Source organism: Pan troglodytes, chromosome 3 (genome assembly GCF_028858775.2).
Source record: "Pan troglodytes isolate AG18354 chromosome 3, NHGRI_mPanTro3-v2.0_pri, whole genome shotgun sequence".
NCBI classification, from domain to species: Eukaryota; Metazoa; Chordata; class Mammalia; order Primates; family Hominidae; genus Pan; species Pan troglodytes.
The window spans coordinates 100330946-100350086 of record NC_072401.2 but is presented as its reverse complement, the minus strand read 5'-3'; the positions used below and the strand labels follow the sequence as shown (position 1 = coordinate 100350086).

The following is a 19141-nucleotide window of genomic DNA, read 5'->3' as shown; positions in this document are numbered from 1 at the left end:
TCCCAAGGCAGAAGAATTTTTCTTAGTACAGAACAAAATGAAAAGTCTCCCATGTGTACCTCTTTCTACACAGACACGGCAGCCATCCGATTTCTCAATCTTTTCCCCACCTTTCCCCCCTTTCTATTCCACAAAACCGCCATTGTCTTCATGGCCCGTTCTCAATGAGCTGTTGAGTACACCTCCCAGATGGGGTGGTGGCCGGGCAGAGGAGCTCCTCACTTCCCAGTAGGGGCGGCCGGGCAGAAGTGCCCCTCACCTCCCGGACGGGGCGGCTGGCCGGGCGGGGGGCTGACCCCCCCCACCTCCCTCCCGGACGGGGCGGCTGGCCGGGCAGGGGGCTGACCCCCCACCTCCCTCCCGGACGGGGCGGCTGGCCGGGCAGAGGGGCTCCTCACTTCCCAGTAGGGGCGGCCGGGCAGAGGCACCCCTCACCTCCCGGACAGGGCGGCTGGCCGGGCGGGGGGCTGATCCCCCCACCTCCCTCCCGGACGGGGCGGCTGGCCGGGCGGGGGGCTGACCCCCCCACCTCCCTCCCAGACAGAGCGGCTGGCCGGGCAGAGGGGCTCCTCACTTCCCAGTAGGGGCGGCCGGGCAGAGGTGCCCCTCACCTCCCAGACAGGGCGGCTGGCCAGGCGGGGGGCTAACCCCCCCCCACCTCCCTCCCGGACGGGGCGGCTGGCCGGGTGGGGGGCTGACCCCCCCACCTCCCTCCCAGACAGAGCGGCTGGCCGGGCAGAGGGGCTCCTCACTTCCCAGTAGGGGCGGCCGGGCAGAGGCGCCCCCCACCTCCTGGACAGGGCGGCTGGCCGGGCGGGGGGCTGGTCCCCCCACCTCCCTCCCGGATGGGGCGGCTGGCCAGGCGGGGGGCTGATCCCCCCACCTCCCTCCCGGATGGGGCGGCTGGCCGGGCGGGGGGCTGACCCCCCCCACCTCCCTCCCGGATGGGGCGGCTGGCCGGGCGGGGGGCTGACCCCCCCCACCTCCCTCCCGGACGGGGCGGCTGGCCGGGCAGAGGAGCTCCTCACTTCCCAGTAGGGGCGGCCGGGCAGAGGCACCCCTCGCCTCCCGGACGGGGCGGCTGGCCAGGCGGGGGGCTGACCCCCCCACCTCCCTCCCGGACGAGGCGGCTGGCTGGGCAGAGGGGCTCCTCACTTCCCGGTAGGGGCGGCCAGGCAGAGGCGCCCCTCACCTCCCGGACGGGGCGGCTGGCCGGGTGGGGGGCTGACCCCCCCACCTCCCTCCCGGACGAGGAGGGAGGACGCTCCTCACTTCTCAGACGGGGTGGCTGCTGGGCGGAGGGGCTCCTCACTTCTCAGACGGGGCGGTTGCCAGGCAGAGGGTCTCCTCACTTCTCAGACATGGCGGCCGGGCAGAGACGCTCCTCACATCCCGGACGGGGCGGCAGGGCAGAGGTGCTCCCCACATCTCAGATGATGGGCGGCCGGGCAGAGACGCTCCTCACTTCCCAGATGTGATGGCGGCCGGGAAGAGGCGCTCCTCACTTCCTAGATGGGATGGCGGCCGGGCAGAGACGCTCCTCACTTTCCAGACTGGGCAGCCAGGCAGAGGGGCTCCTCACATCCCAGACGATGGGCGGTCAGGCGGAGACGCTCCTCACTTCCCAGACGGGGTGGCTGCCAGGCAGAGCCTGCAATCTCGGCACTTAGGGAGGCCAAGGCAGGCGGCTGGGAGGTGGCTGTAGCGAGCCGAGATCACGCCACTGCACTCCAGCCTGGGCGCCATTGAGCACTGAGTTAACGAGACTCCGTCTGCAATCCCGTCACCTCTGGAGGCCGAGGCTGGCGGATCACTCGCGGTTAGGAGCTGGAGACCAGCCCAGCTGACACATCGAAACCCCGTCTCCACCAAAAAAATACGAAAACCAGTCAGGCGTGGCGGCGCGTGCCTGCAATCGCAGGCACTCGGCAGGCTGAGGCAGGAGAATCGGGCAGGGAGGTTGCAGTGAGCTGAGATGGCAGCAGTACCGTCCAGCTTCGGCTCGGCATCAGAGGGAGACCGTGGAAAGAGGGGAGGGGAGAGGGGAGAGGGGGGAGGGGGGAGGGGAGAGGGGGGAGGGGAGAGGGGAGAGGGGAGAGGGGAGAGGGAGCTCTATCTACCACGCAGTCTTGGGTGCAAAGTCCTCATTTATTTTTCAACCTTCATTTTAAGTTTCCATTCATTTTGAATTTCCAGGTATTTATTTTCTCCCTCCCGTCCTCCTCCTTTTCCTTTTTTTTTTTTTGTCCTCTGAATGTTCATTTTTATAGCTCCCTGTAATTGTTATATACATGCAAAATCTTAACTTATTCCTTTGAGGAAGTACGTAGACTTGTTTTTTTGAGACAGAGCCTCACTCTGTTGCCCAGGCTGGAGTGCAGTGGCACCATCTTGGCTCACTGCAACCTCTGTCTCTTAGGTTCAAGTGATTATCCCACCTCAGCCTCTCGAGTAGCTGGGATTACAGGTGCCCACCACCATGCCCAGCTAATTTTTATATTTTTAGTAGAGATGAGTTTTCACCATGTTGGCCAGGCTGGTCTCGAACTCCTGACCTCAAGTGATCCGCCCGCCTCGGCCTCCCAAAGTGCTGGGATTACAGGCATGAGCAGAAGCAAAGTTTTAAGAAGGAAGAGCAAAGGTGACTGGGGAACTTACTGTACCATGAAGAAAAATATTATTAAAGATAACGGCCAGGCGCAGTGGCTCACGTCTGTAATCCTAGCACTTTGGGAGGCTGAGGCAGGTGGATCACCTGAGTTCAGGAGTTCGAGATCAGCCTGGCCAACATGGCGAAACCCCATCTGTACTAAAAATACAAAAAATTAGCTGGGCATGGTGGCGGGTACCTGTAATCCCAGCTACTTGGGAGGCTGAGGCAGGAGAATTGCTTGAACCTGGGAAGTGGAGGTTGCAGTGAGCCAAGATCACGCCATTGCACTTCAGCCTGGGTGACAGAGCAAGACTCTTGTCTCAAAAAAAAAAAAAAAAAAAGTAATTTACAAAAATATGATATTGGCTGTTGGCTCATGAGGGGATGGGCAGATTATTGGAATACACTGAACAGTCCAGGAGTAGTTTCAGATGTTTATTTGGGCTTTAATATAACTTTGTTATAATACATTTTGAACATTTAGATCATTGTGAAAAAATAATCTGTAATCTCAACAACTAGGTGTTCTCTGGTAATATTTTGGTTCACTTGTTTGTGAACTTCTCTTTTTTTTTTTAACCATATCCTTCTTCGTACCTTTTCTTTTCCCCTTTTAAATACTTAATTTTCGGCCGGGTGTGTGTGCGTAGCTCATGCCTGAAACCTGAAGCACTTTGGGAGGCTGAGGCAGGTGAATTGCTTAAGCCCAGGAGTTCAAGACCAGCCTAGGCAACATGATGAAACCCTGTCTCTACTAAAAATATTAATGCAAATAACTAGCTGGGTGTGGTGGCATGTGCCTGTAGTCCCAGCTACTCAGAAGGCTGAGGCGGGAGGATTGATTGAGCCCTGGAGGTCGAGACTTCAGTGAGCTGTGATTGTGCCACTGTACTCCAGCCTGGGCATCAGAGCGGGACCCTGTCTCAAAAACTAACTACTTAATTTTCTTAGAGCAGTTTTAGGTTCGGAGCAAAACTGAGCAGAAAAGACAGTTCCCGTAACTTACTCCTTGCCCCGGTGCAGGTACAGCTTTCCCAGTGTCAACATCCTACAACAGAATGGCACATTTGTTAGAATTGATGAACCTAAATTGACATTATTGTCACCCAAAGTTCATACTTTACATTAGGGTTCACTCCTGATGTTGTACAGTCTGTGGGTTTTGTCAAATGTAAAATGGCATGTATCTGCGGTTATAATATCGTGCAGAATAATTTTACTGCCCTAAAAATCCTCTCTGTTCTGCTTGTTTATACCCTCCCCACCAACCACTGATCTTTTTGTCTTTTCCAGAGTGTCACAGAGTTAGAATCATACAGTATGTAGCCTTTTCAGCTTAGCTTCTTTCACTTAGTAATATACATTTAAGTTCCTTCTACGTCTTTTTATGGCTTGATAACTCATTTTATTTTAGCATTCAGTAATGTTTCATTTTCTGGATGCACTACAGTTTATTTAGGACTTCTTAAAATAGGTCAAAAGCAAAAAAAAAAGTGCTTTTTTTTTTTTTGAGACGGAGTCTGGCTCTGTTGCCAGGCTGGAGTGCAGTGGCACGGTCTCAGCTCACTGCAACCTCCTCCTCCTGGGTTCAAGTGATTCTCCTGCCTCAGCCTCCCAAGTAGCTGGGATTACAGGCATGCGCCACCACGCCTGGCTAATTTTTGTATTTTTAGTAGAGACCAGGTTTCACCATGTTGGCCAGGCTGGTCTTAAACTCCTGACCTCGTGATCCGCCCACCTCGGCCTCAAAGTGCTGGAATTACAGGTGTGAGCCACCGTGCCTGGCCTTTTTTTTTTTTTTAAGTGCTCATTTTTATATGGTTCTGTAATCTGCTTTTCTCCACATTTGTGTTAGTTTTAAAGTAATTTTTACAAACATGTTTAGTGCTTACATCATAAACGCCATGGTTTGTTTATCTGTTACCTTTTGGTTATATCTGTTGATAGATGTGTTTTCTCTTAGAAGTCTAATTACTAGGTTAAAGAATGTAGATCTTTTTATTTTAATTGTATTATTTTTCTATTTTCCCATTTAGTTTTGGCTTGGAACTCAGTAGATCCTTTTACGTTTGGAAGCTTGATAGTTTAACTTAAATTAAGTAAAACTTAAACTAAGTAAATAGAAGGTTGTATTCCACTCTGTGATCCTGGGAACATATGAAACTGATGACTATATCTGGTTTTGTAAATTTTTTTAAGGTATGTATTTCTTCAAAATACTTTCTTTTGAAAGGTGATTTTAAAACCTTGGTACATAAAAAGGCAGGTGTGGTGGCTCACGCCTGTAATCCTAGCAACTTCGAAGGCTGAGGCAGGAGGATCACTTGAGGCCAAGAGTTTGAGACCAGGCTGAGCAATATAGTGAGACCTGTCTCTAAAAATTAGCTGGGCATGGTGGCTCATGCCTGTAGTCCCAGCTATTCAGTATCGTCTCTTGAGCCTAGGAGTTTGAGGCTGCAGTGAGCTGTGATTGCACCGCTGCACTCCAGCCTAAGTAATAGTGATACCCTCCTCTGAAGGCAAAAAAAGAAAAGAAAAAAAAATCTGTTGGATAAGAAGTTGTTACAGAAAACAAAATGACCTTATTAAAGCTACAGTTTACATTGAAATTATAACCTTTAACTTTTGAAAATGAACACATAGATTTTTTTTTTTTTTTTTGAGATGGAGTCTTGCTCTGTTGCCCAGGCTGGAATGCAGTGACACTACCTTGGCTCACTGCAACCTCTGCCTCCCAGGTTCAAGCAATTCTCCTGCCTCAGCCTCCCACGTAGCTGGGATTACAGGCGCGTGCCACTACACCTGGCTAATTTTTGTATTTTTAGTAGAGACGCAGTTTCACCATGTTGGACCAGGCTGGTCTCGAACACCTGACCTCAGGTGATCCGCCTGCCTCGGCCTCCCAAAATGCTGGGATTACAGGCGTGAGCCACCACACCCAGCAAAACACATAGAATTTTAACAGTAACTGCTCATTTGTTTGAACTGTGACATGTAAAGATTGATTTTTTTTAAAAACTAGAATTTAATTAGTATCATGAAATTTTAGTTATGTTTTCTAAGTTTTAAAATGTATAAACGTTTAAATAGCAGTTAAATTCTTTAAAAGATTTGCCTTTCAAATACTTGTTATAAAGCTTTAAGGAATAATTGAAATGGAAATTATCATGTTACTGCAGTCAACAGTTTTGTGCACTGGTTGTAATGCCATTTTAGTGTTGATATATTTCGAATCATTTTTTTACTTTTGCATAATGTTCAACGTATGTAAATTTTTCTTTTCTTTGTGGTTTTTTTTTTGAGATGGAGTCTTGCTTTCGCTACGCTATGCTGGAGTGCAGTGGTGCGATCTCGGCTCACTGCAATCTCTGATTCCCTGGTTCAAGCGATTCTCCTGCCTCAGCCTCCTTCGTAGCTGGGATTACAGGCATGCACCACCACGCCCAGCTAATTTTTGTATTTTTTAGTAGCGGCTGGGTTTCACTATGTTGACCAGGATGGTCTCAATTTCCTGACCTCATGATCCACCCGTGTTGGCCTCCCAAAGTGTTGGGATTACAGGCGTGAGCCACCGTGCCTGGCCGTACGTAAATTTTTCTTTTTCTTTTTCTTCTTTTTTTTTTTCGAGACGGAGTTTTGCTCTTGTTGTCTAGGCTGGAGTGCAGTGGCACGATCTTGGCTCACTGCAATTTCCCTCTCCCGGGTTCAAGTGATTCTCCTGCTTCAGCCTCCCAAGTAACTGGGATTACAGGCATGCGCCACCATGCCCAGCTAATTTTGTGTTTTTGGTAGAGATGGGGTTTCACCATGTTAGTCAGGTGGGTCTTGAACTCCTGACCTCGTGATCCGCCCGCCTCGGCCTCCCGAAGTGCTGGGATTATATGCGTGAGCCACTGTGCCCAGCCTGTAAATTTTTCTAGTTATTTTAAATTATGAATCTTCTGGTAGCCTTTGGTTTAAATAGTAGTGACATTTAAATTTTATCATTAGCCTTGTCATCCTAGATCACACATCTGTTATTTCTTGTGTCTGTGTTATCACCTCCCCAAACCCAGACTGAATTTGTGATGTTGGCTTAAGCTATATAATATGTGCAAAGTAATTTGATCAGTAGGTACATGTTAGTGCTCCCTTAAGAATGTTCTTTAAAAAAATTTATTTTAAAATGTTAAAAGGTGACCACAAGTCGTCTTTTTTTTTTTTTTTTTTTTGAGACAGAGTTTCGCTCTTGTTGCCCAGGCTGGAGTGCAGTGGCTTGATCTCAGCTCACTGCAACCTCTGCCTCCCGGGTTCAAGTGATTTTCCTGCCTCAGCTTCCCGAGTAGCTGGGATTACAGGCGTATGTGCCACCACGCCCTGCTAATTTTGTATTTTTAGTAGAGACGGGATTTCTCCATGTTGGTCAGGCTGGTCTCAAACTCCCAACCTCAGATGCTCCACCCGCCTCGGCCTCCCAAAGTGCTGGGATTACAGGTGTGAGCCAGTGTGCCCAGCCTCCTACAACTCTTTCTAGTAGTTAAGAATGTGCTGGGCGCAGTGGCTCACACCTGTAATCCCAGCACTTTGGGAGGCCGAGGCGGGTGGATCACGAGGTCAGGAGTTCAAGACCAGTCTGGCCAAGATGGTGAAACCCCTGTCTGTACTAAAAATACAAAAATTAGCCGGGCGTGGTGGCAGGCGCCTGTAATCCCAGCTACTTGGGAGGCTGAGGTAGAGAACTGCTTGAACCTAGGAGATGGAAGTTGCAGTGAGCCGAGATCACGCCACTGCAGTCCAGCCTGGGCAACAGGGCAAGACTCTGTCTCAAAGGGAAAAAAAAAAAGGATTCATCCAAGTTTTAGGCCTGGTGCGGTGGCTCATGCCTGTAATTCCAGCACTTTAGGAGGCCGAGGTGGGCGGATCACTTGAGGTCAGGAGGAGTTCAAGACCAGCTGGGCCAAAGTGGTGAAACCTTGTCTCTACTTAAAATACAAATAATTAGCCAGGTGTGGTGGTGCATGCCTGTAGTCCCAGCTACTCGTGAAGCTGAGGCAAGAGAACTGCTTGAACCCAGGAGGTGGAGGTTGCAGTGAGCTGAGATCATGCCACTGCACTCCAGCCTGTGTGGCAGAGTGAGAATCTGTCTCAAAAAAAAAAAAAAAGAATCCATCCAAGTTTTAAAACTGTTTATTTGAAGATCAGAAATGCAAGTGTAGACTGTTGGGATTTTTTTTAATTAATAAAATGTGTTCAAGTATAGCTTGCTGAGTATCCAGAAATATAAATATTTAGCTATAGCCCAACAAACTTAATCAGCTCTATTCACTCATGAGTTAGTGCTACTTATTTTGATCAAGTAATTAGGTTATTATTTAAATAAACAGCTATTGAATTTGTGTAGTATTTTTGGACACTGCACAATTTGTACACATCATCACAACTCTTTAGTAATCCAGTTACTAGTGATTTTTTGTTATTGTTTAGTTGCCATTTTATATTAATTGAAAAGCACTTTAAGAAGTACTGTCTTGGCCGGGCGCGGTGGCTCACGCCTGTAATCCCAGCACTTTGGGAGGCCGAGGCGGGCGGATCACGAGGTCAGGAGATCGAGACCATCCTGGCTAACACGGTGAAACCCCGTCTCTACTAAAAATACAAAAAATTAGCCGGGCGTGGTAGCGGGCGCCTGTAGTCCCAGCTACTCGGGAGGCTGAGGCAGGAGAATGGCTTGAACCCGGGAGGCGGAGCTTGCAGTGAGCCGAGATCGCGCCACTGCACTCCAGCCTGGGCGACAGAGCGAGACTCCGTCTCAAAAAAAAAAAAAAAAAAAAAAAAAAAAGAAGTACTGTCTTTTGAATCATGATTGATATATGATGTCTCAGGGTCTTTTACATGAAAAAATTTTTTCCATGTGAGCAGTGTTTTAATGTTGAAAGATTTGTATTTTGCTAAATCTCCATGTATTTTTTATTTCAACTTTCTCGGTTAAGGGAGGAGTATAAAAGTCATAGTTTTGATCCTTTATTACAGTAAGGAAGACTGCAGAATCCACAGCCACACTTTCATGAGTGATGCCAGATTAGCTGGTATTCCTTTACTGTAAATAGATGTTTGAAAGCTAAAAACCAAAACAGTTTAATAGCCTGAGGCAGTTTTTCAGTGTTTTCACCAAATTTTTTATTTCTTACAAGACAGGTGGTAAGACTATATTTGTTCTTGTGTACTAGTTAATTAATTATACTAATTTACATATTTGAGGGTGCTGTGAGGAAATGCATGGTTTGTTGAAAAGAACTGAGGACTGACAGCCGCCTCCTCCATGATTACCCTGGCTCTGTCCCACCCTTCTCATGGCGCTTGGGGGACCATGGCTGAACCTGTCCTGAGACAAATTAAGACTCCTGTGGTGAAGCAGTTGGTCGAGAAAAAGTGATGCATGAAAAAGAAACAAAACAACAAGAAGGAAAGAAAAAAATGAGAGCTGAAGATGGTGAAAATGATGCCATTAATAAGCAGGCAGAAAGTCTGCGAGAATCCCAGGTGATAAGCCTTGTTTGCCAGCACAGGTTGGAAGCTGCATATACTGTTCTTTGGCAGATTTTAGAAAGTGAAAAAGACTTGGAAGAAGCTGAGGAATATAAAGAACATTTAGTACTGGATTCAGTGGAGTTAGAAGCCTGAAACTTTTATGTACAGGGTGTTTTTTGCATTAAATCATGGGGTCCAGTTTACATTTCATTATTTTTGACCACTGCTGTGTGTTCAAGTGTGAGAACGTGATTCTTTTTATGTGATTGTGTACATTTCTTTGCCTGATTTAATTTGTCAAATGAATGACAAAACTGAGAACTAACAGTAGATACTACAAGGAACAGAAACGTATGAAGTCTGTTTACATATTTGTATTAAATAATGTTCTCATTAAAGTTATTTGTACACATAAAAGAGGTTTTTACTTACACTTACCTGTATATGTGAGATATTTGACCAATGGGTATTTAGTGTCCTGCTGTGCATAATAATACAAACTCACTATATAGTTGCTTTTTTTCCTGATAGTGGGTTTTTTTGTGTGTCTGGGAGGAAGGGTGAGGTGTACCATTCATGCCTTTTTTACTAGTTTATTGGCAGTCACATGCATTGGCAAGATGAGCAAAGGTGTTGAGCCTGAGGCTGTAGAGCAGAGCACAGTATATATTATAGATTTACGTTGCCTAGAAAGAGAATCTTTGTAACCATATAATTTATTATTCAGTCCTGGCCACCTTTGGGAGTGAGAGTTCTGTTAACAATTATACTGAAACAACAAACAGGTAGAACTAGGACATATGGTGTTCTTAGCCGTAAACCCTGGTAGTCCTGGATTTAAATGACATGTTTACTTTTCCAGGACTTCAGATTTGTCTGAAGAGTGGAGAGAATAATGGTTGTTTCACGGGATTATGAAGATTGACTATATTGAGATGATTTATAGTATGTTGAGATAATATGTATGAAAATAATGTAGCACATGGCCTGGTAGTTACTGCTTAGTAAATGTTCCCTATCAAGTAAAAACTCATAGTTTGGATGAGGTGTGAGCTTTTCAAAATCATAAAGCACCACCCTTTTCTGTTCTTACTGTGTCTGTCCTTCTGCTCATTATTTCATGCCTTTATTTAATATAGTGACTTCAATTTACTAGAATGTTGTATTAGTACCTTGTAGAAATAATTGCAGCTGTCTTTGCCATATGTAGCATTTACATTTCTAATATGGACACAGCTGGTTTTCCAGTTCAGCTACAGAAAGTGAAGGAAGGGGTAATATAAGGAAGTGCTACTGGATATGGGTCACCAATCATGTTGTTATCCATTATTTGGTGCTGTAGCATTGACCAAACACGTTTATATTTTTGTGTCATCAGGAAGGGGGAGAGTGTTGGTATCAGAATTATTTAGGTGTGGTAACAGTAATCTGGGTAATTATTTCTAACTTAATAACGAGTTCTTTCTCTTTTCATATCCCTACTTACTGTGTGTATGATTGGGGGTGGGGTGAAGGTGGGGAAGGTCTGGTGTAAGGATCTGAGGATAGATAGAAATTATTGAGCCAGGACAATAATTTAGAGAGCATACCCTAGGTAGTTTAGGTTACCACTCCTTGTTCAGATATTACTGGGATATGAATGTTAGTGATTTATCTTCTATTGTTCTTAAAATTTTTTCCTCATCTTAAAATTTAAAGGACTGGAACTTCTTCAGAGTTTGAAGTCTAGTTCAGTATGCCGCATTTACTCAGCTCTTACCTTTCTAAACTCTTACATTAATGTCATCTCAAGTACTGATTGCTCATGGTAGCTGACAGTTATGGATCACTTCAGTGCCAAACTCTTGGATTGTTGATGAAAACCCACATGGCACTTTTTACAAGGGAAGAAACTGATCCTTACAGGGATTTTAAGGACTTACCCTAGATCACTTAAATCCCTATGGTACTCTGAAAGTTTTCTCCTATCATACTCATCTTAAGACTTAAAGGACTCATCAAGTTGGGGTTAGAGGTGGATCCAGGCTGTCTTGTTGAGCTACCCATTTTGCAGTATGGCTCCTAGTGCATCAGGGACTGATAAACCTGGGATTGCTTTTTCTGTTATGAGACGAAAACTGTAGTAGTGAAGTCAGAGCCTGATATATACAGACTGTCAGTTGCAGCATTATTTGGAAGCACAGAAGATGGTATGTGAATAAATGTGCCTGATATAGAATGTCTTTCTCCCTCTAGCCCCCTTTTTTGTGCCTTTTTTGATGCTTGATTTCAATGTCCTTTATGCTGTTCCTTGGTAATAGATAGTTGCAGCTCAATGCTATATTTTAGCCATTCATGAGGCCAAAGATACGATGCCTTCAGTACAGAAAAGGGGAAATAGGGTATCTGGGAGTACCTTTAAAAGTAGGAAAAGTAGGTTTCCTTACTTCAATTTACTTTAAAATGACTTTATATTGCATTAATCATTATTGTTCTGGGAGGAATACCTATATCTACATATATCAGAAGGAATTTAGGAAGGAGGAAAGTGATAAATATAATTTTAAACATTTTTTTCTTTCTAAAACAAATCATATGAAACAACTCAGCATAGTGGCTGGTCATATAGTTTGCTCTGAATAAATACTTGGAGAATGGCAAGCCAGGTAACCATTCACTTAAAATTTTTAGCTACTTTATAAAAAGCAACCCTTATTTTGCATTTCCCATGTATCAGACAGTTTAAATGCTTTTATTTTTTAATTCATTTAATCCCCATTGTGATCCTAGGAGATAAATGTCACAATGCCCATTTTAAGATGAGGAAACTGAGGCCACGGAAGTTACTTGGCTCTGAATTTTACAGCTGTGAATGGCAGAGCTGGGATTCCAACATGGGGAACATGGCTCTAGAGGGTGTGATCAGAAGCAGTGTATCTCATATTCTGATGACAATCTGGTTTGTGTTTGTTTTTAAAGTTTCATTTCATTTAATTTTTTAGAGACAGAGTCTTACTCTGTCACCCAGGCTGGAATGCAGTGGTGCTATCATAGCTCACCGCAGCCTTAGAACTCCTGGACTCAAGTGATGCTCCTATTTTGGCCTCCTGGGCTCAAGAGATTCTCCTGCTTTGGCCTCCCAAGGTGTTGGGATTACAGGGATGAGCCACCACGCCTGGCCTTTTTAAAAAAATTTCTAATATAATACTTTTGTAAAATGATAAAGATGAAGACATGCATACAATATGTAAGCCTGAATTTGATTAGTTTCAGCAGATACAAAATTGTCAAATTGCTACAGATTTTCAAAGTGTTTACTTTGCATTTCTATACTTAACCTAACTGTCAACCATAACCAGTTTGTGGACCAGCAGTAGTAGTCTGTGGACTATACTTTGAGTTACTGGTTCAAACCATTATTAGTGCCAAGAGGGACTACTGATTATTCCATACTTCAAATAAGGTGTTGGGTGATTTGTCTTAACCTGGAAAAAAATTTTTTGGAAGTTTCTGTGAGTAAGTAGATATTTGTTGAATGAAGGTAATGGAGGACACAAATGGGGTATTCTGAGGGGGAAGGCTCATCATTATTTGTAGAAGTGGTTTATATGTATATTTAGGTTGAGAGTTGCTGAGAAATCTTGAATGTTCAAAACTATGGAAAAGCACATCATGGTTTTGGAATTTAAGCAATGTAGACTTGAACATGATGAGAACCTAAAGTTTAGTCAGATTTATTGAAAACACCACAGAATGATGCTAGATCTGGGAAATATTTACCTCTATAATATTAGGATTGTCCTGTAAGATTAATATTATACCTGTGCTAATTTTTGCAGAATGTAGTAAAAAGCTACCTGACATTCTTTGCAGCCAGTTGTTAGACTTTTCTCGCCCTTGCTTGCTTTTTTTCTTCGCTTTCAACTTTCTCTTGTTGCTATGACAGTTTATTCAGCCCTGGGTTTGCTAAATTACAATACTGAACATTTTTATTTGAAGCTGATAAACTCAGCAAATCTTAAACCAGGTTTAATACTTTGCTCTCAAATTGGTTATCTTTTTCTGTTCCCTCACTTGCCGTTTGTATTTAATCTCTTTGACCTTCTAGTTAATGGCTTTCATTGCCCCCAAGATGAAAGGTACACTTTTAGCCTGACCTTTGAGGCCTTTAACAGTCTCACTCCAACCTACCATTCTAGCTCTTTGGTTTCATGAACCCTCTCTTTCAGCCACATTGGTCACTACCTGGATGAACACAGCACCATCCCATGGCCTCGCTCTTACTCCCTATTCTACCCACCTAAAATTCGTTACATGATGCTTTTTCAAGGGAAGATTGCCTATTTTAGGGTAAAAATGTGTTTGACTACTTTGAGATTAGCCATAATCTGCTAAATTAGCCTTTACTTTTTTGTCCAAGTAGTTTATAAACCTAGAAACACTGGTCATTTAATTTTTTTTTTCCTTTTTTTTTTTTTAAATTCCCTGATAGAACCTGAGATCGGTCATTTAGGATGTAATTTCCAGTGAAATTTGCTCATTGAGAGAACAACAGCCTAAGAGAGTAGAGAGAGGAATATGGTAGGATTTTGCAGTAGAGTTTTGTTTTTAAACTGAATGTAAACTTAAAACTATTTAGTGTCTATAGGAAGCAATCTTAAAAATAAGGTTAGATACCTTAAAATAGAACTTGTTTCTTGAAATATTTTTTAGTTCCCATATAGATCATACGAAAAGATGACTGTCTATGCCCAATAAAAATTTTTATGGTATTTCACATCATTCGTTTTAAAATCTAGTATGTTTAAAAGTGAAGACTAAAGATTTTAAATTAGTATACTTACTGATTCATACATACACACATATTTAAAAATGTGTAGCTCCTTTTTTAAGTTGTTGGAAAAGTACAAAATCATGTGTCCTTTTTTGTTTTGTTTTGAGACTGAGTTTTGCTCTTTTCGCCCAGGCTGGAGTACAGTGGCACGATCTGTGCTCACTGCAATCTCTGCCTCCTGGGTTCAAGCAATTCTCTTGCCTTAGCCTCCCCAGTAGCTGGGATTACAGGCGTGCGCTACCACGCCCAGCTAATTTTTGCATTTTTAGTAGAGATGGGGTTTCACCATGTCGGCCAGGCTGGTCTTGAACTCCTGAGCTCAGGTGGTGCACTTGCCTTGACCTCCCAAAGTGCTGGGATTACAGGCGTGAGCCACCATGCCCGGCCAATTATGTGTTCTTGATATGAAGACTGTAGTATCAGTTACTTACAGTGGGACTTTTATTTTAATTCAAAATAACACTTTAAAATTCTAGGAACTGAATATGTTTTTCCTGAGTGATAACTTGCTTTTAATTCCTGTATGTCCAAAGACTTGAGAGAGAGAGAGAAAGAGGATTGTTTCTTTTTCTTTCTTCCCCTTTCTTCACTGGGTCTCACTTGCTGAGGCTGTTTTCGAACTCCTGGACTCAAGCAGTCCTCTCGCCTTGGCCTCTCAAAGTGCTGCAATTACAGACATAAGTCCCTGCACCCGTTCTGCTTACGTTTCACAAATACTGGGCAGTTGCAAGTTTTGGCTTAGCTGTTCTTCTCTGTTAGGCCAACCAGAGTTACGCTCTGAAAGTGCCAGTTTAGGAGTTAGCCAAAAACCTGTGAGGGATTTTTACATATATTGAGGAGCCCACTTCTCATCTACAGCAGTTTTTCTCTGGTACCCTGTCCCCCAAAGCCTACCTGCCTGCCAGTCTCTCATTGTTTTCATCGAGACTCCCACTGTCTGCCTGGAAACCCATCATTAATTTTAAGCTAGTGGGATAGGAAATGTCATTCAGTAATTATCTATTTGAACACTTAAATTTACTGGTAAGTAAATGTTGATAAAAATGTTTGGTTTTAAGGCATTACTTACTGTATGTCAATTTTCAGGCCTTAATCATTCTGTGTAAACATTTAAATTTATTCAGTTAAGTAATCAAGTTAATAAGTTCCTGTTGGGTTAAGTACTGTGATTATTGAGTAAAATCAAGACATGGTCTCCGTTCTGGGTGACTTTATAGGCTAATAGAAATTCTTGTACATGTCATATGTTGATAAGAAAAAACACATCCCTTGGGAGGCCAAGGTGGGAGGATTGCTTGAGCTCAGGAGTTTGAGACCAGCCTGGCCAACATGGTGAGACCTTGTCTCTACTAAAAATAAAAAAGAATTAGCCAGGTATCATGGTGCCTATCTGTAGTCCCAGTTACCGTGGAAGCTGAGGCAAGAAGATTGCTTGAGCCAGGGAGATTGAGGCTGCAGTGAGCTATGAGTGAGACCCCATCTCTAAGAAAAATAAAATACAAAAAAAAAACACCCCATATTCTTTCAAATAAATATTTACCACCTTTCTGCTCTGAGTTCTTTTAGATAATAAATATTTGACTTACATATCTTGTTATGTTAACATAGATCTCTGTTGTTTGCTGCTTCAGTCTGATATCCAAACACTTGTTGCATTGCCCTTTTTTTGGTATCAGTCTTTGTCCTAGTGCCTTTCTTTGGCTCTCTTCTTTTGTTGACAACAATTTATGATAGTATGAAGAGCTACATGGAAGAATGTGGTGAACACCTATTTTAAATTACTGTCCCCAGACTACTTTTCTTTCTGATATTTTTAGATGACAGTGTTAATTTTGTCTAGCCTAAAAGAAGATTTAAGTTCAAGCCAATGTCCATCTTGTTAGGTTCCATTGAAAATATTAAGTTGCCGAACTTTTAGGTTACGATAGGGTAAACAGTATGCCATGAAGGTAAGACCTGCGTATCATTGGCTTGATCACTTTACAAAGCTTTTTTGTCATCATAATGTTGTTTTGTTTTGTTTTGTTTGTTTTTGAGACAGGGTCTTGCCGTGTTGCCCAGGCTGGTCTCAAACTCCTGGGCTCAAGCAATCCTCCTATTAATCCTCCTATTAATCTCCCGAGTAGCTGGGATTGTAGAGACGCACCACAGTGCCCAGTGACACAGTTGTTATACTCTTGAAACTTTAGTTTCCATCCTGTATCCTTCCTGATACCCCCTTCAGTACCATATGCAGTATCTTAATATGATGGTATGTTAAGAAAGATAGAAGATTTTCCCAACTTTGTTGCATAATCTGTGACAGTCTTCCTGCTATTTAAAAAAAAAAGTGCAAGTGGAAGGATAACTATAAATACTGTTATATTTTCAAATTTGAGAAACCGTTTGCTCTTTGCTCTTAATGAAGAGATATGAGAATAGAGAATCATTCTTTAGAGGTTGGTCTGTGGTCTGTTTTATGAAGCAATCTGCTTTAATTCCTTCTTCTTAAAAAATATTACCAGTGCCGGGTGTGGTGGCTCACGCCTGTAATCCCAGCACTTTGGGAGGCCAAGGCAGGTGAATCACAAGGTCAGGAGTTCAAGACCAGCCTGACCAACGGGGTGAAACCCCGTCTCTACTAAAAATACAAAAATTAGCCAGGCTTGGTGGCACACATCTGTAATCCCAGCTACTCAGGAGGCTGAGGCAGGAGAACTGCTTGAACCTGGGAGGAGGAGGAGGTTGCAGTGAGCCAAGATCGCACGACTGCACTCCAGCCTGGGCAACAGAGAGAGACTCAGTCTCAAAAAAAAAAAAAAATTATCAGCATATCAGTTCAGGTTTAGTTAGAAGATTGCTGTCATAGATGTGTTAAGACATTTAAAATAATGTTTTATATTATTTTCCACTAGGAAACCACCCCTACTCCTAATCCCCCGACTACAGAGGAGGAGAAAACGGAATCTAATCAGGAGGTTGCTAACCCAGAACACTATATTAAACATCCCCTACAGAACAGGTAAGCTTTCTAACACCTAGGTTTTCTGAGTTAGGCCACAAGGTAAATGGTGAATGGGGCAAGTTTGAAGGGAAAGTTAGATTATGAGACTAGTTTTAGATATGCTAAGGTTGAGGGTTCCATTTTCACTTGGATGACCCATGACCAGCAGACAGTTTTATGTGTGAGTCTTGAGTTCAAAAGGAGCTATGTGAGAGATTAGTTTGAAAAGTATTGGTCATAATGGAAGCCACATTAGTAAATAAGTTCCCTTAAGGAGAAGTGAACTTGACTCAGGACAAAGACCGGGGATACTAGCATCATATAGGAGGCTTTTGTTGAAGAAGAATGCCTATGAAGGATGGACATACAAAGACAGTGGTGGTCGCCCAACGCGGTGGCTCACGCCTGTAAACCCAGCACTTCAGGAGGCGGAGGCGGGTGGATCACCTGAGGTCAGGAGTTTGAGACCAACCTGGCCAACATGGTGAAACCCCGTCTCTACTAAAAAATACAAAAATTAGCTGGGTATGGTGGCAGACGCCTGTAATCCCAGCTGCTCGGGAGGCTGAGGTGAGATAATTGCTTGAACCCAGGAGGTGCAGGTTGCAGTGAACTGAGATCGCGCCATTGCCTGCCAGCCTGGGCAACAAGAGCGAAACTCCATCTCAAAAAAAAAAAAGAGAGACAGTGGTGGTCATGGAAACCAAGAAGGTGGTTTATTCTAAGATAGGGTGGTTTACAGCACATGTGCTAAAAAGGTCAAATGAAGCAAGATGTCAAAATATACATTGGATTGAACACTTTTAAAAAAGTCCGTGCTGACTTGGGAAAAAGTTTTTTAGTAAGGTTCCATAGAGTAGTTCCATAAAACATGGAAAAAGAGATTAGGGCAGTTTGAAGAGTGAATAGGAGATATACAGATGTATAGAGTAAGAACAGGTGACTTGAAGTTGGACTGAGAATGAGAAATGAGAGCCAGGGAATGTGGAGTTTGAAGGTTGTTGGTTTGTAAGTGAGAGACTAGAAAAGGGGACAGATTAAAATTAGTTAAGTTTTCATAGTTAACAGTGTAACAGGAAATTGAGTATTAGTTCATTATATGGCTTTTCCCAACTCTTCCCACTCCTTTCCAGTAGGTTTGTTTTTATTTATTTTCTGGGGTATATGAGAATTAACTTGAGTTCACTGAATGCTGATGGTGGGAAGAAAATGGCAGTTCAGAAACATTGTAACAGTCTAGAGGAAAGTAAATTGGAATTAACTTCTGAGGTTCTTGAAGTATTTCAGTTCATTTCTTGTCTTTTTTTGTTTTTATTTACTTTTTTTAGGGCAGACCATTCACTCTCTACTTGAGTCCACAAGTCTATTTATAATTTAGTTTCATTTATTAAAATTTTTTTATGATCTTAATTTTTTTAAATGTTTCCTTTATTCATCATGGAAGACCTACTGAAATAAATAGTTCAAATATGCTGTATGCAGTTTTCTCATAGGAGACCCTTTGGTTCAGTATATCCTCCAGTGAGGAACAAATCAGTTTTTTAGACAATGGAGATTCTCAGCTAGTGGGACATCAGAGGTCAAACAGTCTATAAAGGATAAAATCCTTCCTCAGGGAAGCAATGTACCACATGTATTAGGTTGAACAATTCGTTAGAGGCAGTTTTATATAGTTTAACCTAATAGTAGCACCAAAACCCACATTTTTTCTTTCATTTTTTTCAGTGATATGAAACAAACTCTGTATATCTTCTAGCTGTCTGTGAACCCAGTTCTTGGTGTCGCTTTTATTGTGGGGAGAAGTAAACAAGGCATATATCCCTCACAGCTTGAATGGAGTCTAAGAAGGGATTCTTAAGTGTCCTCATCAGTTTAAAAAAAAAAAAAAAAAGTTTAAATCTTAAAATGAAGTCTCTGGGGACTTCAGTTTCTCTATAAATTCTACTTTTTGTGTAAAATAGCAAGTATCATTTGGAAAAATACTATGTTTTATGGCTCCAATTTTGGCAGTTTTCTCATTATTTACTTCTTGCATTTTACTTTCTTCACTCCCCAGAGTAGTCAATGTTAAATTTGGTTTGTATTCCAGAAGTATTAAATGCACATATGTATACTTTTTAATACATACGTCTATACAGTTGACTTTTCTGTTTGTATGTGCAGATTTTACCTCATTGTTTTAAAC

At 43.0% G+C, this 19141-nt stretch overlaps 1 protein-coding gene across 9 annotated transcripts in view; it reads left to right on the top strand.

The window, feature by feature from the left end:
* Positions 1-19141, top strand: part of EIF4E (eukaryotic translation initiation factor 4E) — a 53485-nt gene that overhangs the window by 13962 nt on the left and 20382 nt on the right. For 5 of the 9 annotated variants that reach the window (XM_054682648.2, XM_009447914.4, XM_063808102.1 and 2 more), the window contains 1 exon segment: positions 16868-16974. In XM_054682648.2, coding sequence (XP_054538623.1) covers positions 16868-16974 — 107 coding nt within the window. 9 annotated transcript variants of the gene reach the window in all.